The 23952-nt window shown below is 41.7% G+C and overlaps 1 protein-coding gene across 2 annotated transcripts in view; it reads left to right on the forward strand.

Annotated features, from left to right (window-relative positions):
* EPS8L3 (EPS8 like 3) overlaps positions 1-23083 on the forward strand; it is a 40805-nt gene extending 17722 nt beyond the window's left edge. The window contains exons 9-20 of one of the 2 annotated variants that reach the window (XM_032217483.1): positions 4699-4793; positions 5888-6011; positions 6239-6303; positions 9599-9673; positions 11801-11949; positions 12313-12415; positions 13100-13131; positions 14016-14109; positions 16672-16794; positions 18924-19009; positions 19881-20013; positions 22416-23083. In XM_032217483.1, the coding sequence (XP_032073374.1) occupies positions 4699-4793; positions 5888-6011; positions 6239-6303; positions 9599-9673; positions 11801-11949; positions 12313-12415; positions 13100-13131; positions 14016-14109; positions 16672-16794; positions 18924-19009; positions 19881-20013 (1079 nt within the window). In that variant the 3' untranslated portion in view covers positions 22416-23083. The remainder of the gene's footprint in view (positions 1-4698; positions 4794-5887; positions 6012-6238; positions 6304-9598; positions 9674-11800; positions 11950-12312; positions 12416-13099; positions 13132-14015; positions 14110-16671; positions 16795-18923; positions 19010-19880; positions 20014-22415) is intronic. The other variant, XM_032217484.1, reaches the window with a different exon arrangement.
* The last annotated feature ends 869 nt before the right edge of the window (positions 23084-23952 follow it).

The following is a 23952-nucleotide window of genomic DNA, read 5'->3' on the forward strand; positions in this document are numbered from 1 at the left end:
ATTGTGATAATGTACAGCACATGGAAATATGACCAACGACAGAATTAGATTATTTACATGGGATAGGTTTGAATTATTCTTGGACTGTTTCCAATTTTGGATGCTCTGAATGGTGAATACAGTAGAACTGTAGTCTAGTGCTTCAAGTTTAGCAACTCTTGCTCAACAATAGGCCATTTGCTTGTAGTTTTCCTCAATATTCTATTTTATCTCCCACTGCTTTTCAATTTATACATGGAATTTTTGGGATAAATGTTTTGGAAAGATCAGCTTCAGTGTCACCAGTAAATTGATAGCTTCCGGTAATGTGTTTCCTTTAAAAAAAAAACACCAGGGAACCTGCTGAAATCCATTGTCAGTTATGGGTAAGATAAGAACGATCAGATTCAAGCTTAATGCAGAGAAAGATGCTTCTATCCAGTCAAAAAGCAAGTCAGAGAATGAAAATTTAGATAAAAAACAATCAAGAGTGCAATCCGGGTATGTTTCAATCCGGGCTGATGGTCCTGGGGGACTTCAATTTGCCTTCGCTTGGTGAACACTCTGATGTGGCGCAGGAGTTCATGGCTTCCATGACGGCCATGGGCTTGACCCAAGTAATCCGGGGCCCAACCCATTCAGCGGGTCACACGCTCGACCTCGTATTCCTCTCGGAGCAGTGGATTTGTGATCTTGGTCTGAGGGGTAACGACATCATACCCCTGTCATGGTCAGACCACTGCCTACTGAGGCTTGACTTCCGGAGACCAAACCCCCACTGTAGGGAGGAGGAACCGACCAGGTGGTTCCGCCCCAGGCGACTTATGGAGCCGTTAAGGTTCCAGACGGAGCTTGGGGTCATTCCTGATACTTTCGCCCACAGTCCGGTAGAGACTCTGGTTGCTGCCTGGCACTCGACAGCATCAGAGACCCTTGACCGGATTGCGCCACTACGGCCCCTCCGAGGCGGCGGATCCTGGAGACCTCCTTGGTTCACTGAGGAACTCCGGGAGATGAAGCGCCGGAGGAGACGCCTAGAGCACCTATGGAGGTCCGATAAGTCCGAACCGAACCAAGCAATGGTAACCATCAGCACCAAGGAATACACCAGGGCACTTAGGGCAGCGAAAAGATCTTATATAGCCACCTTGGTTGCGTCCGCTGAGTCCCGCCCAGCCGCCCTGTTTAGGATAACCCGCTCCCTACTAAATAGGAGGGAAGCGGGGGAACCCTTGCAGGGCAGAGCTGAGGATTATGCCCAATTCTTAGCGGACAAAATTGCTCGGTTTCGGTCGGACTTGGACTCCATCTCTGCAGTTCCAGCCGAGGCACAAGAGGATGAAGTAGACCACCTCTGGGTTGAGTTTCAGGATGTTGCCCCCGGGGATGTGGACAAGGCCATGAGGGCTGTAAGTGCCTCCACCTGTGTACTGGACCCGTGTCCTTCATGGCTGGTTGCTAACAGCAGTGAGGTGACACGAGGCTGGATCCAGGCGGTTGTTACCGCCTCTCTTCGGGAGGGGAACTTCCCCGCCGCGCTAAAAGCGGCGGTGGTGAGACCCCTCCTGAAGAAGCCATCCTTGGATCCAGCTGTTCTTAATAACTATCATCCAGTCTCCAACCTTCCCTTTCTTGGGAAGGTTGTTGAGAAGGTGGTGGCCTTCCAGCTCCAGCGGTCCTTGGAGGAAGCAAGTTATCTTGACCCCTTCCAGTCAGGCTTCAGACCTGGTTACAGCACAGAAACCGCTTTGGTCGCATTGACCGATGATCTTTGGAGAGCCAGAGATGGAGGACATCCCTCCATCCTGGTTCTCCTTGACCTCTCAGCGGCTTTCGATACCATCGACCATGGTATCCTTCTGCGACGACTGCGGGAGGTGGGAGTGGGAGGCACCGTGCTGCGGTGGTTCTCCTCCTACCTCTCGGACAGGTGGCAGTCGGTGTTAGTGGGGGGGCAGAGATCGACCCCTAGGCCCCTAACATATGGGGTGCCTCAGGGTTCGGTCTTATCCCCCCTACTATTCAACATCTACATGAAACCGCTGGGAGAGATCATTCGCAGGCACGGGATAAGATACCATCAATATGCGGACGATACCCAGTTGTATCTGTCCGCCCCGTGCCAACTCAATGAAGCGGCGGACGTGATGAACCGGGGCCTTGAAGCCGTTATGGACTGGATGAGGGCTAACAAGCTTGTTCTCAACCCGGAAAAGACCGAGTGGCTGTTGTGCTTCCCTCCCAACAATTCGACCAGTACTCCATCACTCAGGCTGGGGGGTCAAATTCTATACCCCTCAGAGAGGGTTCGCAACTTGGGAGTCCTCCTGGATCCACAGCTATCCTTTGACCACCATCTGACGGCTGTGACCAGGGGGGCATTTGCCCAGGTTCGCCTGGTGCGCCAGTTGCGACCCTACCTGAATCGGGAGACTCTCACAACAGTCACTCGGGCCCTTGTGACCTCTAGGCTGGAATACTGCAATGTGCTCTACATGGGGCTGCCCTTGAAGAGCATCCGGCGACTTCAGCTAGTCCAGAACGCGGCCGCGCGAGTGATCGTGGGTGCACCTCGGTTCACCCACATAACACCTATCCTCCGCGAGCTGCGCTGGCTACCTGTCGATCTCCGGGTTCACTTCAAGGTGCTACTAGTCACCCATAAAGCCCTCCATGGTAGTGGATCTGCGTACTTGAGAGACCGCCTTCTGCCAATTACCTCCCTGCGACCAATTAGATCTCACAGATTGGGCCTCCTCCGAATTCCATCTGCCAGCCAGTGCCGGCTGGCAACTACAAGGAGGAGAGCCTTTTCAGTAGTAGCTCCGACCCTTTGGAACGATCTCCCCGTGGAGATTCGTACTCTCACCACCGTCCAGGCCTTCCGCATAGCCCTTAAGACCTGGCTAGCCCGTCAGGCCTGGGGACAAAGATAATTGCCCCTCCCGAATGATGAATGAATGTTGCTTATTATTTTACTCTATGTTTGTCTACGTTATTGTTTGTATTTCCCTCCCCTGATTTTATGTAAGCCGCCCTGAGTCCCCTCAGGGAAAAGGGCGGCCTATAAATGTTAATAAACCTATAAACCTATAAACCTGTTTCTAGATTGAGCCTCGGATCTAGAAGCCAAGATTTAGTAGCAATGACTTGGAATGGATTTTCACAGCTTCTTTTATAACAGAGGAATGTGGTGGCTCAGTGGCTAAGACGTTGAGCTTGTCAGTCGGAAAGGTCAGCAATTCAGTGGTTTGAATCCCTAGTGATGCATAACAAAGTGAGCTCCAGTTACTTGTCCCAGCTTCTGCCAACCTAGCAATTCAAAAGCATGTAAAAATGCAAGTAGAAAAATAGGAACCACCTTTGGTGGAAAGGTAACAGCATTCTGTGTGCCTTTGGCATTTAGTCATGACCATGGAGACCAGGGACGTGCAGTCAGGGGAGGCAAGAGAGGTAGGGCCTCACCACTGTCATCATGAAAAGAAAAAAAAACGTAAAAGGAAAAAGGCTGAGCTAGTTGCTACCAGAGTCACAGTGGATCTCGGCTTAGTGCTTAACTGTGTAAAAAAGCCTCTAAAAAAGTGCCTCTACAGGGGACAGCAGGAGAATGAGGTGCCTCATTTAGTCTGACTTTATGATCACTTGAGCAGAGCTAAGCAAGGGTTAAAAGCCGAAAAAATTCTTATGTAGATGAGGCACAGGGTTCTCCTGCCTCCCGTTTTTAGAGGCTTTTTAGAGGCTCTGGGGGCAGCTAGCTCAGTCTGACCTCAGAGCTCATGCCTTTTTCCTTTTACATTTTTTTCATGATGGCAGGCAAAAGCAGAGTTGAAATCCTCTCTGAAAAAGCTGGAAAAGGTGTGGGGGGGGGGGGTAGGGGGAAGAATTCAGAAAGTTTGATTGCATGCAGAGCCACGTTGCTTTTTCAAACACACACACACACACACACACACACACACACACACACAGCTGGATAAAAGTATATAAGCCCAGCTTCACTGATTACAAGTTTGAAAAGGCAACATGGCTCCACCTGCAATCAAAGGCTCAGATCAGAAGGCAGCAGGGGAAGGGGGGGTATGGCAGAGGAGCTGCTTTCAAGCCATTGGAAAATATATCCAATCCAACTTCTGTGTTTGTGTTTGTTTGAGAGAGAGTGAGTGAGGGAGAAATCCAACTTCTCTGTGTGCGTGTGTCTGTTTGAGAGAGGGAGGAGGGAGGGAGAGGGAGGAAAGAAGGGGGAGACAGAAGAAAAAGAATGAAGGAAAACTTATTTCGCAAAGGAGAAAAAATGCTGTCACTTTAAATCGGAACTGAGCATGCCAGGCTGTGGAATTCTGGGAGTTGAAGTCCACAAGTCTAAAAAAATTTGAAACCCCTGTGTCAGTGCCTCACCAGCCATAAACCTCACTGCATGTCACTGATGGAGACATCTTTGGATGAACGCTGGTTCTTTGGCTTTGAAACAGAGATGAACATCACTCCCTAGTGTTGGACATGACTAGCACATATCTGTGAGGGGAACCTTTACCTTTATTATAAGACTTCCAGGGTTAAATTATATCCATTCATTATGTGATAACAGCTACCTCTTTTCCCCCCTGGTATCCTTTTTAGAAGCAACTGGGGTGCACACATTTGGGGCAAGGAATTGAAATGGAAAATCAGCTAGCTGGGGCATTATTGACACACTGTAGACACATTGATTATTGAATATTATAGAAGCTGAACAGCAATTTGACAGGCAGCAGAAATATGAAACACATCAAGAAGATCCTAAACTCTCCTCGATGTCACAAGATAAACATATAGAAATTGTAAGTACTCCATCCTTTCTTGGATACCATCTCTCTGCTGGCCCCACACTAAAGCATATTTCCCTGTCATGTCTCTAGAGGGTAGGAACTGAAGAACTGGATATTGTTATCTAAACAGGTAGGGCAAGAAAACTGCATAGTTTGGATGGTGTATAAGATGAGATATATCCTCATTTATTTGGGATTACAAATGCCCAACTGCTTAGGTTAATCATATTGTCTGGAGAGTATATGATTTTTAGTTCAACCCCAATTGGAAATCTCCTGTTTGAGTATAGGAACTGTTGTTGGTGGTATGAAGTCTGAATTTAAATATTTTTATGAACAGAGGTTATAAACATGAAGCACCCCTTCTTTAAAAAGTGTGACAAGAGATTCTAGAAATTGTCTGGAAAGATAGTCAAGAACTATAGTAAAGGAAGATATTTAGCTAGAAGCCAGGATTACAAGCCAGAATAAGAGATACCTTGGTATGGAGATCAATAACATTTAAATGAGAGAAGATGTCTCTGTATAGCTAATTAATTTCACTTCTTGATTAGTGTTTTTCCCCCAGATCTAGACAAGGAACCAAGTGAAGTAAATTAAATTATTATCAATACATCTGTTTACTACAGCCAGAATAACATTTGCCCAATGTTGGAAACAGATTAATATTCCCCCAGATGAATTAGTGATTCAGAAAATTCTAGATTGCGCAGAAATGGGCAAGTTAACATTAAGATTAAAGGATAAAGAAGAGTCTGAATACTATTAAATTTGGGATAATTGGTATAAATGGTTGCACAACAGAAATAAATGTAGCCAAGAAACAATAGAGAAGTGTATAGAACTGTAAATGAATGTATATAAATAAAAAAGCAATATAAGATTGATATATGCAGGTATGAGGACACAACAATGTTAATGTGATGATTGTAAGTTGTTATAGATAGAAAAGACAATAAAAATTTGATTTAAAAAATTAAACCATCATCAAATTGAAAGCATGACCAAAATGCTGAAATCTCTGAATGGCAAGAAAAATGTACACTGTTAGTAGTTTTCAATAATACAGTATTGGATTTGGATTCTTGTTCCTCTGTTGCGAGCAGGAGATCCTGAACCATGTTCTGAGTGATATAGAATCATTCACAGGAAAAGTACAAAAGAACGGCACTGTGAATGACAAGAAGAAAAAGAAAAAGAAAAAAGGGAAGGAAAATGATAACAATCAAGGTAACACCGCCAAAGCAGCAGCAAGGAGGCAATTGCACATTTCTAAATTTCCACAGTCTCGTAGAAAATAGAGGCGGGGCGGGGGGGGAACAGACATAAACTGATTCTAATCCAAACTTTTTTTGACTCAAGTCTCTGAACTGAACTGCCTTAAGAAACTGTCTCATTTCAGAGTATTCTTTTATCTTCTGGATTAGTTTGCTAATGTTTTTTCTCTGGTTCAGCAGCATTGCCCTCGGAATCTGAGTTTGGAGACTGCTTCCAGAAGATCAAGTACAGTTTCAATTTGTTGGTAGGTTTGCAACTTGTTTGACCTTGGCAGAAATTTCTCTATTGCCAATACAGTTGGCTACATTTCTTATGAAAAGAACTCTTCATAAATTCCGCAACAGGAAATATCTAGGGCAACAGCACAAAGAGCTCCATTCTCTTTAGTTGTAGCTGTTTATTGCCACTGTGGAATTACTGTAGGAATATTTTAAGCAACTGAAAAATTATGGTAGTCAAATAAGAAATTAGGAAACTAGAGGAGGATTGTAAATGTACCTACATATTCACCAGATGTAATCATACAACTGTATTGTGTGTGCTTGTTGGTATTTAATTCAGCTTTTTAGATGAGAATTGTTTCCCAAAGAAAGCCTCAATTAAATCAGAATTAAAATTCTATGCACATTTATGCTTTCAAGCATGATGCACAAATGATACAAATCTGACTTTATCGAAGGGCCAAATAAAGGCTATACTTTATTGGAAAGCTATGCTTGCAAACTTGAATAGATCTGATAAACAGGCTGGGGAAAATAGTCCAGACAGGTACCAGAGGTGGGTTGCTCCCGGTTTGACCCAGATTGGCCAAACCAGTAGTGGTGGCAGCAGGAGGCTCCGCCCACCTGCCCAGATACTTGTGCACATGCACAGAAATGTCACGTGTGAACGAGCACGTGCATGATCATGAGTGAACCAGTAGCGCCAGGATTTGAAACTCACCTCTGACTGGTACTCTGTAATTTGGAACATAACCTTTCCTCATCTCCCAATGTGCATTGCTAGAAGTATTCCCCAGTGAAAACAACTGAAACAATCTGGATTGGGATCATTTTGGGAAAGAGTAAAGGCTCCTAAAAAAGGGATGCGGTGGCACAATGGCTAAGACGTTGAGCTTGTCGATCAGAAAGGTCGGCAGTTCAGCGGTTTGAACTAGCACCACGTAACGGAGTGAGTTCTGATTACTTGTCCCAGCTTCTGCCAACCTAGCAGTTCGTAAGCATGTAAAAATGCAAGTACAAAAAATAGGAACCACCTTTGGTGGGAAGGCAATAGCATTCCATGCGGCTTTGGCATTTAATCATGTCAGCCACATGACCACGGAGACGTCTTCGGACAGTGCTGGCTCTTCGGCTTTGAAATGGAGATGAGCATTGCCCCCTAGAGTCAAGAACTACTAGCACATATGTCCAAGGGGAACCTTTACCTTTACCTTAAAGGCTCCTAAACATTATCTTTCAATCTTTCATATGATCCATAAACAAATCAATCCTCCTGTCACTTATCTATTGTAAAAAGCCACTAACTAAATTAATTTTCTGGTAGTTTTTTAAAACCTTCTTTAGTTTGATCTTAAGATCCTAAATGTGATCTGATCTTTATCTCCTGTCATTTTTTTCTATTTCTTCTTTTCATAACTACCACAGTTGTGTTCTTCCGCAAAGTTGGGGCATCAATATTCTTTCCTATTTTGATTGTTCACATCTGAATTACCCCATTCTACCTGTTTCTTTTTTCCTCATAGACAGCTAAAGTGGCTGGATGCAGGAATCTGGTCCCGAGAAACGAAACAAAGCGATAGGATTAAGATTTTCCCCTTTCTTTGTTAATCTGTATAGTATTATGTTTCTACTGCTAAAAAAAATGGAAGGAGAAAAAGACCTATTGGTAGCAATACTATGGTTAGATCTGTGTCATACACTAGACTAACCTGAGATTGTTTTAGTTCGTTGTCCAAATCTAGCTGGTATGTTTTATTAACGGTTCAGTGTGTTGAGCAAGAAATAAAATTAATTTGACAGTCATTGTGCAGTTAATTATGGGTTAATATGCTGTTTAAGCCTAATCTTTGTGTTAACTGAGTTCCTATAAAGAAAGGGGAGTGGAGGAAAAAGAGCTGAAAAATGAACCAAGATGAACAGCACTTGAAAACAGCTTTGTCTTCTAGTGAGGGGGATGTTCATTTTTCTTTGCTGAGGGCCTTGCTAGAAAGAGAGGAAAGAAGTAGTCCCCAGGGGCTCTTGGCCCCCTGGTCCAATATCCGACATCCCTTCCCAACTAATAATTGAAATTGTGTTATTGATGATGGGGAAAGGAGAACAAGTTCCCAGTAGTTACTCACTAGCTGGAGTTTCACATATGTTACCCATTTTGTTTTGCTTCTGATGGTTTGTTAAATGTATCATAATTTGTTGTGTTTACCCAAGTACACAACAAACATTGATTTATAAGCTATGTTCATACCATTTGTGAAACCACAGTTCCCAACTAAGGATTGTGTGATTCCCCTGGGCACCCCAGGATATTTTAAAGAGCCCATGCATAATGGGGTGATACCATATGGGCTGGTCTACTGTAATTCTGTCTTATACAGTATATGCCAGAAAATGCATTGGTTACTGTCCCTTGTCTGTAGTCAGTAATGGGACCTGGATAGGGGCAATTGATAGTATGAAAACAAGGTTGGGGGAGGACTACAGATGGGGAAAAATGTGGGGAAATGCAGTGTTAAGCCAAAATATGTGATGACACAGTACAATATGTGACTAGTTCACTCTCCAGCCAAGGACCAAGATAAGGCTTGCCTTCTTTCTTTAGAAGAATCAGAGTCCTGGCCAGAGCCAAGTATCAGTAGAAAATATGTTTCCCACGCCCAGTTTAATCCTTAATCCCCCTTGCATGTTTTTCTTTGAGAAAGGAACTAAGCATTAGCTGAATAAGCAAGTTCAATAGGATTATTAGAGGGTCAAAGTCTTTACCAATACCATAGCAGGTCATTGTAGATTCCTTGCCCAGATTCTAATCAAACTTAGCCCATGCCCTTCCCCATTCTTGCACCCTCCTAATGGCTGGCATCAAGGTTCCCAGCATTCCCAGCCTATATAGCCACTTGGAAAGCATCAAGTTTTGGAAAGTTGACTTAGTGCCATCCTTTATTTAAGTTCACCTAATATGAGCAGTATTCAAGTGGTGTAGTCATTCAGGCATTAAAAGTAGAAACTGGAAGACCATGAATTCTAGTCCTGCCTTAGAATTCATAAATAAATTAATCATCCTTTCACCTATCACCTTGCCCCCCACCCCTCTTTTTCTCTTTCTCTCCCCCCCAAACCCTCAAGGAAGAGGATGATGGCAAACCACTTCCAAACTTTTGCCCAAAAAATTGCAGCAAGTTGTTAGGAGTCAACACTATCTTAAAGTACAAAAATAACCCCATAACCTGATGTCTTGTTAATGGTTTACTTCCTTCCTTCTTCAATCTGTGAATTGGTTTTTCAAAATAGAAATAATAATTATGGGACTGTGCTTGTTTTTTGCAGGGGAATCTTGACCAAACAATACAACAGCCAAGTGCTCCTGAATTAATCAACCTCATCTTCTCTACTCTAAGAACTGTGAGTACAGAAGTCCAGAGGTTTCTGATGACTGTCTTTTTTAAAAAAAAAAAAAAGATTCATTTGTAAATAGAGAGCATTACTTTCTTATATAGTTTTATTGAAAGTTTTTACATCCATAAAAGATAAACAAGAAAAATATAAAAAAGGAAAGTAGAAAAAAATAAAAGAAAGTGCTAGGAACAGTAAAGATAAAGAAAAGAAGAAGAGAAGGGAAAATTTAAGAAGCAGCTTTCATTCTTTGCAGCAATTGCAAACAAACAAATTTTTACCACTTCCCCCCCTTTAGTATTCCATAATATAGTTCCTTTCATAAAAGGAACTGTAAAGTCCATTAAAAGTTTTCAATCTTTTGTAAATATAGTTACTGCCTATGTTATTAATCAAACAATTCAATTTTGTCATTTCTGCAAGTTGTACCATCTTCACAGTCAACTCCTTCATTGTGGGTATACTTCTGTACTTTTCCATCTTTGTGCATATAGTATGCACATGAGAGAGAGAGAGACCCCCCAAAAAATCAATTAGGCATCCCAGAATTCTGATAGGTTAGGGTGCTCTAGCAATAACATTTTCTAATATTCAGCATCAAAATGCAGGTGTCCTACATATTTCCCAGCATTGTTTATACCTCATTTTCTACAGATGACAAATGGGAAGCAGCTATTATCAAAGGCCAGATGAGAAGAAATTTCCTGACACATTAGAAATCTCTAAAGAAGCGGTGTCAAACTTGATTTCATTGAGGGCTGCATCAGAGTTGTGTTTGACCTCTGGGGGCCAGATGGGCATGGCTGGGGTGGGCATGGCCAGTTCGACGTCATTCATGTCAGGGGCGCCTGTGGTGTCCTGGGGAGGGCTGGGGGGGGATCCATTGTCTCCAGTGGAGGAAGGTGAGACCAGGGAGAGGGGCAAACCCTTGTCATCCAGAGGAGCTTTGCCATCCTTTTCAGGCCATATGGATGACCCTCAGACAGTGGCACAGGCTGTCCAGAGTTAGTTAGCAGTAGGCAAGTGCCCAGCCCTTGAGGTCCCAGGGCACTGGGACACCACAGCCCAGCTCCATTTTTGTTGGCAGAGGCACAGCAGGCCAGTCCTTTGTTGTATCCAGGGTGGTCCCGCAGGCCAGCTCTAAGCATCCCGTGAGCTGTATCTGGCCCATGGGCCTTGAGTTTGACACCACTGCTCTAAGGACAAAAAACGACACAAGTGGAAATCACTTTAACATGTCTATGTAGATGGTTCCAGGGAGGGTGTGGATCAGTGCCCAGTGGAGCTGGTAGCAGACTCAGACAATGAGGAGTAAGAGGAACATGGGCCAGTCCTGGAGTCTGGGGAAGGCTCTGGCTAGTGCTCTGCATGAGGGATAGAGATGAGGCCAAGGCCGTCCAACAGTTATCAGCTGCCTTTGGAGTCGGAGGTCAGTAGGACAGAAGAACAGCTGGAGCCTGTTCCCGATGTGCGCATGCACAGAGCTATCAGGAGAAGGGAACAGTTAAGGAACAAGGGCTGACCCTGGAGTAAAGGGACAGGTGGACAATGAATGTCCCCTCCCATAGGGAATAAAGAGGAGCGAAAGGGGAGTGGAGTTTGCAGGAGACGATTTGTTCATTTCATTAGTGTGTAGATTTGTTCCTGACTCTCAGAGACACCTTGCCAATTATTTTCTTGTACTGTGTTGTGAAGATATTGGCCTGGCAGCTCTACAAGCCTAATAAGATCTGTGGTTGTAAATTCAAACTTGAAAGACTGTTTGCTAGGACTTTGCTGGATGTGAATGAGAGGAATTCACATTAGCTTAATAAAAAGGGACAAGGAGTCTGCTTCGTGATTTTGTGAAGCCTAGGTCAGAACACCTCATTCATGGAATACAGAAATAATCCAGATAACTTCATGCTCCATTTCTAATCATACTGCATTTCTTAGCCTTTTTTTTCTTTCCTAAACAAAATTCCAATATACAGAAAAATGCATAGCTATAATGTGCTTTTTGAACATTAAGCAATAAGAACTTTAGCTCTATTTGGAAGCATTCAATGAATCAAAACCTGGGTCATAAGAAAGTGCAACAATAAACCTGTGACTTCATTCATCATTCCCTGAATAACATGTATTCTCACTCCTCAGATTTTATCCAGGTGTCCCAGGATGAACCTGGCCTCTACCATAGTCTTACCTTTGCTGACAACTGAAGCTATTAACTTGCTCAGGCGCTCCTTGAAACATGATGAGCAGATTATTTGGAAGAATTTGGGAACTGCTTGGAATCAAACTAGGTAAGACTTGTCAAGCCCTATGCGATACTTTTCTCCTATAATGTGATAAGAAACTAGGTCAAACGAGGGTACCAGCCATTGTATAATGTACTATAGCCAGAGCCATTCCATTGGCATCATGCAAAGCCACTGCCAAAGATAGCAACACGGACTTTGAGTCAAATCTAGCAGGATTCTTCTTCATTGAAATTATCCCTGTTAATCCCTGCTAAACTTTCAGTTTGTTCACTGTATAATTTTCAGTAACCCTGTCATTCAAGTGGATTTGTAACACAAATTCTGAAGGAAACACCTTGATGATCTGGCTCTATTGTAGCTTGATCCACATTTCTATTACTCAATAAGTTGTCTTCTTACTCACAGGGAAGAATTTCCAAACGGACAGTCCTTCCCTCCCTATATACCCACATTTTCAGATGGATGGATACCTCCCAGGTCTACTTGGAGATCCAACGATATGGCTCAGGTAAGTCCTGAATGGCAGGCAACCACAGACAGAGCAGAAGTAATAGACAGCCACGTTATGGGGATCACGTGCTGGCCATGAGCTCCTGAAGCAAAATACAAAATGCTCTATACAAGGTCAGCACAAATTCATCACAAATAGCCCAATTTTTTACAGTTCCGTATATTGTTCAAGGTCAATGTTAATTCTCATGGCAATACTCATGTAGCAAATGATCATTATATTTCTGCCCATCTGTACAGTTAAAGTTGTTCTGTACTTGGTGCCTACAGATAAGGAGACCTGCAACTCCCAGTATCTTGGGATGGATACTTATGGATGCAGCACAAGTATTGCTGTCTAGGCCTTATGGGAGCTGAACTCCAACATATTTGGAGAGAACCAGGCTGCCATAATTTGCAAATCAGTAGGTCAATTAGCAATTGCAAAGAAAAAGTTTACTATACTGTCAAAATGCAAAGTCTGCTATCACATACAAATGCATTACTAACAATGCAATTCTCCAGCAGATAAAATTTTATTGCTACCAGCAATACAGTGGATTCCTATGTAGTTCAAATATGTAAGCAAATATCACGACTATTGTCTTTGCATATGTTTGAAGCCATTCATTTATCAAAACATTGTTTAAATATGTACTTATGATTAATTTCACTTAAAGTAAGCTGTATTATTTTCTTGTAGGCAAATGGAACCCAGAATAATTCCTCAAATGGGTATGTTCTCTTACCAGACTTTTTAGTGGATATACAGGAAATATTCCTGGAATGAAAATGACATATGTGACCACATAGAAATTATTTTGACTCTTAACATGACCATGGAGACATCTTCGGCTTAGAAACGGAGAGCACTACCCCCTAGAGTCAGGAACGATTAGCACATATGTGCGAGGGGAACCTTTACCTTTACTAAAATTCTGACAAAAGTATTCGGGGAGGAGGAGGTGGGAGGAGGAAGAGGTGGGGGAGGAGGGGGAAGAAGAGATTGTGTGACCAATAATAATAAATTAAATATATATGTTACTCATCTCCCAACAACCCTGGGTGGTTTACAATTGTTTTAAATATTTAAGAACAAAAATCAGTGCAAAAATACCACAGTACAAAAATACCACAAAAACAGAACAAGATACAATACTTCTGAATTTAATTGAAATTATCTTTCAAAAATTTTCTTTAACATACTTATCAGTGTGTTCATCTTTGACATGCCATGTTGTGGCTTTTGCTACAACAAATTAATATGATTACTTGTCTGAAATTGGCATAAATCAGGACTAAAGGAAGAAATAGGAGCCTAAGTATCGGGACCCTATGCTAGAGCTGCTTTAGTGCATAAGAGCTCCATAATATTCTCAGCTGCCAGGTGTGTTAACTTTGGGAAGTGGGAGTCCCGTTATTCAATTTCTGTAAAGGCTCACCCCAGCTGAGGTGTTTTGCCCACATTTGCAGAACCTAGTAGAATCATTGCATCACAAGGGATGTGGCCATGTAGAGACAAGGAGGCAAACTCTCTTCAAGGGAGTCTTTTACAGAAATAAGGAAGAAGGAAGAACATCTCCCAGACTTTCTCAAGAGCAGATTCATTTTCTTTTCAGGGCTTCCCACGCTCCCCAACTGATGCAAGTCATAAGTGATTTCCATGCACGGAATTCCCAAGAGCTCACTGTAAGAAAAGGAGACCTATTAGAGGTAAGACTGAAAATCTGTTCCTTTAGTAGATAGGCAAGTAAGTGCTTGTCTCTTGGCAAGTACATTGCTCTTCACCACCAAAGCTGCTGTATGGGATCAAAAGCTATTTTGCTTCTTTACATAAACACCATCAAAGCAACTGCAGCCCAATCATGACTAGGAAAGGGAGCAAATTATACCAAAGTATTTTGTTCTAAGCCTATGATGCATGAGCCTTTCTGTGGGCACGTGCGCCATCGCTAGCTGCTCTTCTGGTTTTCAGCGTGCACATGCATGCTGGCCAGCTGGTCTTCGTGGGTGCTGGAGCACCAGAAAGTGGCCTGAAAACAGCCTGAAAATGCCCCCAAAACAGGCTGTTTTGGGGCATTTTGGGGTTGTTTTCCAGGCCATTTTTCGGGCTGTTTTTGAGCCCCAAAACAGCCCAGAAAATTGCCTGAAAACAGACCAAAAACCAGCCAAAACTGGCCAAAAAACAGGCATCTGTGCACTGGCCAACTGGTTTTGGGGGGTTTGGTGCTCTGGTGCACACACATGCACGTGCATGCACGCACGTTCCAGTTTAGGCATTCAGTGCTGAAAAGGTCCGCATCACTGTTCTAAGCAGTATAAAAGACAAAAAAAAAGAACCAAAAAGGAGAAGATAATTCTAATAATAATTCTTAATAGAAAACAGTGCCTCTAGCTATTTCACATCATTAAATAAAATCAGAACTGAAGACTGGAATAGCCATTTTTGTCTAGAAGTCATCAGTGCTGCAAATGATTATCACAGGCTCTTGAGCTAGATCAGAGGTATGGTATTCAGCAGGTTCTGACCAGTTCTGGAGAACCGGTAGCGGAAATTTTGAGTAGTTCAGAGAACCGGTAAATACCACCTCTGGCTGGCCCCGCCCCCATCTATTCTCTGCCTCCCGAGTCCCAGCTGATCGGGAGGAAATGGGGATTTTGCAGTAACCTTCCCTTGCCATGCCCACCAAGCCACACCCATCAAGCCACGGACACCATGCCACACCCACAGAACCAGTAGTAAAAAAAATTGAATCCCACCACTGAGCTAGAACCTGAAAGGAACAGTGTAGTAGACCAATGGTTTTCAAACCTGTAACTTTAAGTTACAGTATGTGGACTTCTGTAGAGTTTAGGATGCCTTTTACCCAAACCTCAAACTTTTATTTATAACCTTTTCCCAACAGTTTCCCTATAACAACATTTTCTTAACGTTTATTGCCATGGATCAAGAAACTTGGCAGTCACTCTAGTCATTCTGAATTTGTGCTAATGGCACAGGACTCATCTTTATTTACGTATTTATTTAGAAAACATACCCGACCACCTAACTCGGCAGCCCACAGCAACAACAGTACAATAAAAACATGTAATTAAAAAAAATCCAAAACAAGAAATGGTGCCTGGCATTCTTAAACAACACTTCCCAACAATAATAATAACAGTACTGGGCTCATTTTTTCCTACATTCCACAAGGCTAAACCTTGAACACTTTTATTTTTAATAAGCTTCAGTATTGGGTTCCTTAGTCTATCAAGAGTTATCTCATATATTTTTCATCAATGATATACTGATGAAGAACATGTGTTATCATATTCTTTTTTGTTATATCTCATACCTTCTTCATCAATTCCTCACATCTCCTTCATCAATGATTTAGATGAGGGAATAGATGGTGAACTCATCAAATTTGCAGACGACACCATGCTGGTAGGAATAGCCAACACTCCAGAAGATAGGCTTAAGATATAGGTAGATCTTGATAGACTTGAACATTGGGCCCTAGCTAACAAAATGAAATCCAATGGTGAAAAAAGTAAGGTTCTGCATTTAGGCAAGAAAAATTAAATGCACAGGTATAGTATAGGTGGATCAATAGTAGTAATTGTGACAGGAGTCCTAGTGGACAATTACTTAAATATGAGCCGGCAGTGTGTCGGCAGCTGACCAAAAAGCTAACACAGTACTAGGGTGCATTATCAGAGAGATAGAATCAAGATTATGTGAAATATCAATACTACTCAATAATGCCTTGGTAAGACCATACTTAGTATACTGGATCCAGTTTTGGTTGCCATGATAGAAAAAAGAGACTCTAAAATAATACTCTTAAAGATGATTAGGGGACTGGAGGCTAAAACATATAAAGAATGGTTGCTGAAATTGGGTATGTCTAGTTTAATGAAAAGAGGGACTAGGAGCAACATGATAGCGACATGATCCAAATATCTAAGGGGTTGCCATAAAGAAGAGGGAGTCAAGTCATTCTGCAAAGCACCTGAAAGCAGGACAAGAAGCAATGGGTGGAAACTAATAAGGAGAGAAGCAACCTGGAACTAAGAAGACATTTCCTTACAGAACAGTTAACCAGTGGAACAACTTGCCTCCAGAAGTTGTGAATTCTCCAACACTGGAAGTTTTTAAGAAGAGATTGGACAACCATTTGTCCAAAATGGTATAGGATTTCCTGCCTGAGTAGGGGGTTGGACTAGAAAACCTCCCAAGGTCCTTTCCAACTCTGTTACTCTGTTAAATTGAACTCTCCTATTTTTTAGATTTTGGACCAACGAAAAAGATGGTGGCTTGCCAGAAATGCCATGGGGGAAAAAGGATATATTCCTAATAATATTCTGGAATCTAAGAATCAGTCACCATCTAAAGAACACAATCCAGTGCAAGTGGGTACAATTTTCTTTTGCATCATGTGGCATTACAGAGACAGATGCTTTATGCTAGGTGTTATTTCACATAATCATGTCTCCCCTTCATATAAAATGGAGGCATATCTAGGGAGCAGTTCTCTATTGGCAATGTGAGACAAAATCAGAAAAAGTATATGTTCTCTGCGTATGGGCATCTCTGCATACTTTATTGGAACAGCTGTTTTCTTCAGACAGAATAGTTCTCGTTGGCTATATCTCACTTCTTAATATTCAGCTTATCAATTATCCCGAATTCTGTTTGTATCATAAAGTTAGCTGCAAATCTATGGAGGAAGAATAGCAAGAAATCTCATCCCAACTGTATAGATTTTTTGGAATTAAAACTGAAAAATTAAAACGGTAATTTAGTGAAAGCAGATATTCTCAATCTGCTATACAATGTGTAAGTAAGACTTATGCTAAATATAGACAACACATCTGAAGCTTCTAGCAACAGCACTTAGGTATTTGAGATTACTGTAAATTTATATTAGTTATATTTTCACATACACCACCCACTGAGAACTAGAACTGAAACTAACAGGAAGGACAATTAACCAGTGAAACCGTTTGCCATCAGAAGCTGTGGGTGCTTCATCATTTTAAGAAGGGACTAGAGCAGTGATGGCGAACCTATGACACGCGTGTCAGTGCTGACACGCGTAGCCATTTGGGGTGACACGCACAGGATTTCATGCGATTCATCCTCAGCTCCTGCACGGCCGCCGAGGATGAAAGAATCTGTGCTGGAGGAACGGGGGGGTGGGACGTGTGATCTCCCCCGCCCACACTCACTTACTGTATCGCCGCCGCCGCCCCTTTCTGAGCGCAGGGGCTGCTGGTAAGGCGTGCGTGCCGTGTGCACACACGTATTCAGCACGGAGAGGGAGGACCCGCAGGAGAGGAGCGTGGGAACAGTGCGCGCCTCTCTCCAGTCAGGCCGGCACAGAGAGTCTACTCCTGGGACTGTCGGTTACGACCGCACCACACTTATCTCAGTTCACGGCAGGGCTGTGGAGTCTGCTGCTTCCAGCTCCACGTCCTCATCAACATGCCGCTCCAGCCCGCCCCCGCTATGAATATTCATATTCTTCGCCCTCGCGTCACTAGGAATATTCATAGCAGGGGCGGGCTGGAGCGGCATGTTGATGAGGACGTGGAGCTGGAAGCAGCCGACTCCACAGCCCTGGTTCACAGCACCCCAAACAAGTTCAATAATATCAAGGGCAACATACAAAATCGACTGATGAACAAAGAAGTTACTAAGCAGGTATGTTAAATAATTTGTTTTTGGTTTATTAAATACAATTATATATTGCAATTATACATTTTTGTAGTTTAAACTATAAATTGCGCAAAATTATGTTTTTGTCGAAGTGACACACAATGCGAATTATGCTCGATTTTTTGCCGATTTTTGACACACCACGCCAAAAAGGTTGCCCATCACTGGACTAGAGAGTCACTTGTCTGAAATAGTATAGAGTCTCTTGCTTGAGCAGGGGGTTAGACTAAAAAACCTCCAAGTCTCTTCCAGCTCTATTCTGATTGACTGATAGAAGGAAAATTTCAGCTCCTCAAATTTGCAGCCATTTATTAGAAAATAAGATTGAGATATAGGGACACCGTAGCTCAGTAGCTAAGATACTGAGCTTGTCGATCAGAAAAGCCAGCAGTTCGAATCCCTAGTGTACATAATGGAATGAGCTCCTATTACCTGCCCCAGCTTCAACCAACCTAGCAGTTTGAAAGCATGTAAAAAATGCAAGTAGAAAAAATAGGAACCATCTTTGGGGGGAAGGTAACAGTGTTCTGTGTGCTTTCGGCGTTTAGTCATGCCAGCCACATGACCATAGAGACATCTTCGGAGAGTGCTGGCTCTTCGGCTTTGAAACGGTGATGAGCACCACCCCCCAGAGTCAGGAACAGCTAGCACATATGTTCGAGGGGAACCTTTATCTTTACCTAAGATTGAGATCAAGCCCAGTTGTTGAGACTTTATTGTAATTACACTTATTTCGAAATAGGTAGGCCTTTAGAAGTTTGAGCAATTGATATCCTTTTTTTCCTCTGAATCATCTTGTTCCTGTTGTCTCTGTATATAGGTTTCAGCAGGTTTCACTGATATCAAGCCAAGTTCCTCACCAGCAGAAGTCACAGTTTGGCTCAGGACAAAAGGTTTTTCCAAGATGTAGGTGTCACTTTAATAACTAGTCCAATAAGTCTGATTCTGGTCATGACTGGTTTGATTGTTCTAATCTAAAACTTGATGTTCATGAGATGAACAGTTGCGTAGAGTAGAAAACTCCTCCTTCATTTTCAACTCTGTTTACTCGCTTGACACTTAACTTCCCTGCTGTACTGCAGCTATTAATCCCAGCAATCATACTATCACTATAACCAAAGAAGTCAAGTTGGAGATATAATTCTAGGTACTGATACTATGTTTCCCCAAAAATAAGACAGGGTCTTATTTTTTGACCCCTGAAATAAGCACTTGGCCTTATTTTGAGGGAGATCTTATTATTTTTGAGGTGCAGGAGGTGGCAAGCGTGGTCACCTCATTGTTGCTGCTGTGTTGAAATATTTTAGAGGAGGGCTTATTTTGAGGGGAGGGCTTATTTTAGCCCATGCACGCAAAAGCCCAATTGGGCTTATTATCTGGGGAGGTCTTATTTTCGGGGAAGGAGGGTAGTTCAACAGAAACTGTAGATGTAAATTTTCTTTTAAGCAAAAATAGAGCAAGATGAATATGATAATGCTAACTTATACAGGAAAGACCAGATTCCACGTTTACAGTCAAGCACAACAAGCTCACAAATCAAGTGTTCAGAACTAGAAGGGCCATGTTCCAATTCACAGCCATGCAACAATTTTCAACTCTAACTACATTGAATGTTGAGAAACCCAGATTGTTTATTTTCAACAACAATAAAAAGGATGCACTGTAGCATGGCCCACAAACAAAACATATAGAATCAGGTCCAACCCTGCTTTCTTCTTCAGTCTTCTTCAAGAGTGACTCATTTGGCTACATATGTACCTTTTGTTTATTTCAACAGCACTGTTAAATCCCTTGGCATCTTAAATGGTAGACAGCTACTGTCGATGAGCCAAGAAGAACTGAAAATGGCCTGTCCGGAAGAGGGAAGAAAAGTATTTTCAATGCTTACAGGAGTTAAATCCCCACCGTAGGTAAGACCATGTCTAAATCTTGATCATTGGATCAATCTCAGTATATCTGCTGAAAGATACCGTTTGCTACCATATTGTCAATGTAGCTTTGTACTGGGATTCAGTCTCCCTCCCTTTTTCAATGACGCCACTGAATGAATGAAGGAACAACTAAAACATTAGTCATCAGGACTGTTTTGGATTTTCATCTGATTGATATTGTAGGCAGGAGATGTCAATTCAAAAAGGAATTGGCCTCTGAAGCCCACCCAGGATTTGGCAGATGGCACCTTCTGCCAATGGGGATGGACCCTTTCTGGGAGCATTTTAGTGGTGGTGGGGAATTAAAAGAGACAATAAGCACATGCTTCCCATTTCCCCCCACAGAACAGCAGGATTTGTTTGTTTGTTTGTTTGTTTGTTCGTTCATTCATTCAATTTATGAGGGGTCCTTGCTGCTCTCTGAACTTGGTTGTTTTCTTGAAGATATTTCATTAGCCAACTAGCTGCCTATAGTATTTTTCGGAGTATAAGATGCACCAAGGTTTTGAAGAGGCAAATTTAAAAAAAGTTTTTGCACTCTGCAAACCACCCCAAAACAATCCATTTTTGCTAAAATGGCCCCGCTTTTTTTTTAAAGAGCATGAATAGCCTTTAGGCGGCTTGTAGAGTGCTCCTGGGTGGGGTGAGGGGCAAATTTGAGCCAAAAAAGTCTGGTTTTTGCTCATTTCTGCCCTCCCCAGTCCCCAGGAGCTCTCTGAAAGCCTCCTAAAAGCTACGCATGGCCATTTTGGTGAAGGGGCGGGGTTTCGGGAGGCAAAAAAATGCTGTATTCAGTGTATAAGACGCACCCAGATTTTCAGCCTGTTTTTTGAGGGGAAAAGGTCCATCTTATACTCCAAAAAATACGGTAAATTGGCTAATGAAAAGAGAGTACAAAAACCCCTCATTTCAACTCTGACCTACAAATATTCTTTTATCAGTATTCAATTTATGTAGCCACACATCTCACCATAGTAATACTGGGTAGCTAGGAGCTATTCAAAAAAGTAACAAAAATTAAGTACTTTGCCAGCACCTATGTTAAAAAAAACTAAACAAGCAACAATTAAAATAACCATATCAAGGACAATTGAGAGCTCGTGCCCAGGAAGGCAAGCACACCTTCAGGAGTTGCAAATTGCCAACAGGGAATGGTGCTGCAGAAAGTTGGTAGTTTTTTGTTTTGGTTTTGGTTTAAAACACCAGAAACAGAAACAGGGTAAAGAAGTTTGGTTTAGCCATTCAAAGATGGCTACAGAGATGGTTTGGCATCACTCTCCACTTATAGGTTACTCCTTAGTCCTTGTTTTTTCATATTTAGCTAAGGAACATATGATAAATTAGCACATACATTTACTTCATCTATTAGGAATCTGGTTGTGTAATTTAAAAGAACAAGGCTCAGTTGTTATAAATGCACTCCTACATGCAAATCATAAGATAGACACACCAAATGCATAATTTAAGAGTGGATCATTGTTACCATTCATTTTCTGGTAACTTACTCTTAATATCATAAACTCATGTGATAGTGTTGAAAATTGCACGATGAGCACAAGGGAGCAAAGAGTAATATTCTGCTGGCAATGTTTTATAAGCAGACTGTTGCAAGAGAATGACTGTTAAACAGAAGAGAAATGAGAGAGCTTGAATTCAACCTTAAGTATTTTCTAATCAGGGTTGCTATTGTACTTCCTGTCAAGGATACTTCTATCTAAATAAGTGTAGCACAAAAATGTGCTCTAAAATCTTAACATATTTCTTCAATGGTAATACTTTCATTGTTCTGACAAAGAAGCATATTTAGTATTCTTCTAGATCAGGGGTGTCCAAACTTGGGAACTTTAAGACTTGTGGACTTCAACTCCCAGAATTCCCGAGCCAGTTGGCTCGGGAATTCTGGGAGTTGAAGTCCACAAGCCTTAAAGTTCCCACGTTTGGACACCCCTTTTCTAGGTCAACTATTTATGTTGGGGGGGGGCATGATACAATTATTTATTTATTTTTGAAAACTGATAATGTGCAAAGCAGCAAAACACTAACCAACTATTGGTAGGTAGAATTTAGGGTGCTCACTTCTGTTTGAAATTTACTGAATGACCTTATATTAGCCTCTCTTATTAAGCACACCCACTACAATATTGCTATGAGGATTAAAATATATTTACTTTCATACAGTACATGATCCTAACCTCTTCAAGGGATATGAGCCAGAATTCCCCACAGGTGGGGGAATTGCAGAATACTGAATTCTGAACTCACATAATACCAAGATAAAATTAATCATACCCCATTGTAATTTTCCATGAAGTCTTATGTGGTTTTTTTTTTAATGCTAGTTTATTTAAGTTAGGGTTTAATCTCTGTGCTTCCTTTCACAGTAATGGTCCTCAGCATTAGCTTTTGCAGATCTCCCAACCCATTCCATCCTCTATTTTGAAGAGATGATCACTGCATCAATGGCACAATTCACTGAAAATGTTATTAGCTGCATGGTGATCTTCAGTCCACTAATTTTCCAGTTAGTTTGTAATTGCTGTGTTTAAGAAGAGCCTTCAAGAGGGCTTTAAGATGCTTCTGTAAATGCTGTAGCAAGTAACATGTTTACCATTTTTGAATAATCTCAGGAACATTTGTAAATGGCTGTTATTACAGTGATGACATACTCTTCTATTATTGGGCTATGGCTTTCAGGATAGGGGACATTTGCAGGGGTCATTGATTCTTGCAGCCCAGCCTGATCAGACCACCTCATCAATTTTTGAGTGTGAAAAGAGACTATTTCCAGGACATATTTATAAAGGATAGAATCTTAAATGGATCTTTTAGATCTTAGAACTTTGAAAAGATAACTTTGAGGTAGCCAGGATGTTCTGAATAATGAATCTGATTTGGAAATACTCTACCTTCTCCAAATGAGGATAATTGGAGTAGGGGACAAAAGATTGAACGTGTAAAAAGATTGTATTACGGTATATTCCATCCCCAAATTTGTAGTTAAGACACAGATTAATACATTTGAAAAACAATAATTGATCTTTTCCCAAGGATTGGCAGAAAATCCACTTAATGAAAAGGCTCCAGCAAGCCAGACAATTATTTTCATCCTCACTCCAACCATTTGAGAGCTACTCACACATAAGCAGATTCTTTTTGGATAATAGCAAGAGCACTACCACTTAGACTTATACACCATTTCACAGTGCTTTACAGCCCTCTCCAAACGGTTTAGAGAGTCAGCATATTGCCCCCCAACAATCTGGGTCCTCATTTTACCAACCTCAGGAGGGAAACCTGAGTCAACCTTGAGCCTGGTGAGAATCGAGCTGCCAAACTACAGGCAGGCAGCAGGCAGCAGCCTGCAGTACTGCATTCTAATCACTGTGCCATCAGGGCTCCTCATAATGTCTTAAAGAGTATTCACTTACTTTCCAACTTTCATCATTGTGTACAAACATAGTTTAGGACAAGAACATTTTGCTTGGAAATAGAAGAGTCAGATTTTGACGCTCCTTTGCACTTCTGGATTAGAAATGAAGAAAATGATTCAATGTATTTACTGGTTGAAATATACCATTTTATGGGTGTATTATGAATATGAGTATATTAGGTTTACTTTAATTTCTTCATTTGTCAGTTTAGAAATACTTTCACTGATTCATGCTAGAACATGATAGAGAGAAGTTGGGTAGAAAAATGAAGTGATTGTTTAAAAAATAATCAATGAACTTCCCTTCTATGAAAGTAATTATGTTTCAATTAATTCCAAATTGTCCATGTATATTCATGTGAGATTATTCCCAGGATTTGACAGCTTGTAAATTTTGGGTTTGCAAAAAATATTATACAGTTGACTCATGATTCAGTTTTTAGGAACATGCTTTAAGTAAATCAGAATACAGTTTTCTGATGCTGCTA

This window comes from Thamnophis elegans, chromosome 5, assembly GCF_009769535.1.
Source record: "Thamnophis elegans isolate rThaEle1 chromosome 5, rThaEle1.pri, whole genome shotgun sequence".
NCBI classification, from domain to species: Eukaryota; Metazoa; Chordata; class Lepidosauria; order Squamata; family Colubridae; genus Thamnophis; species Thamnophis elegans.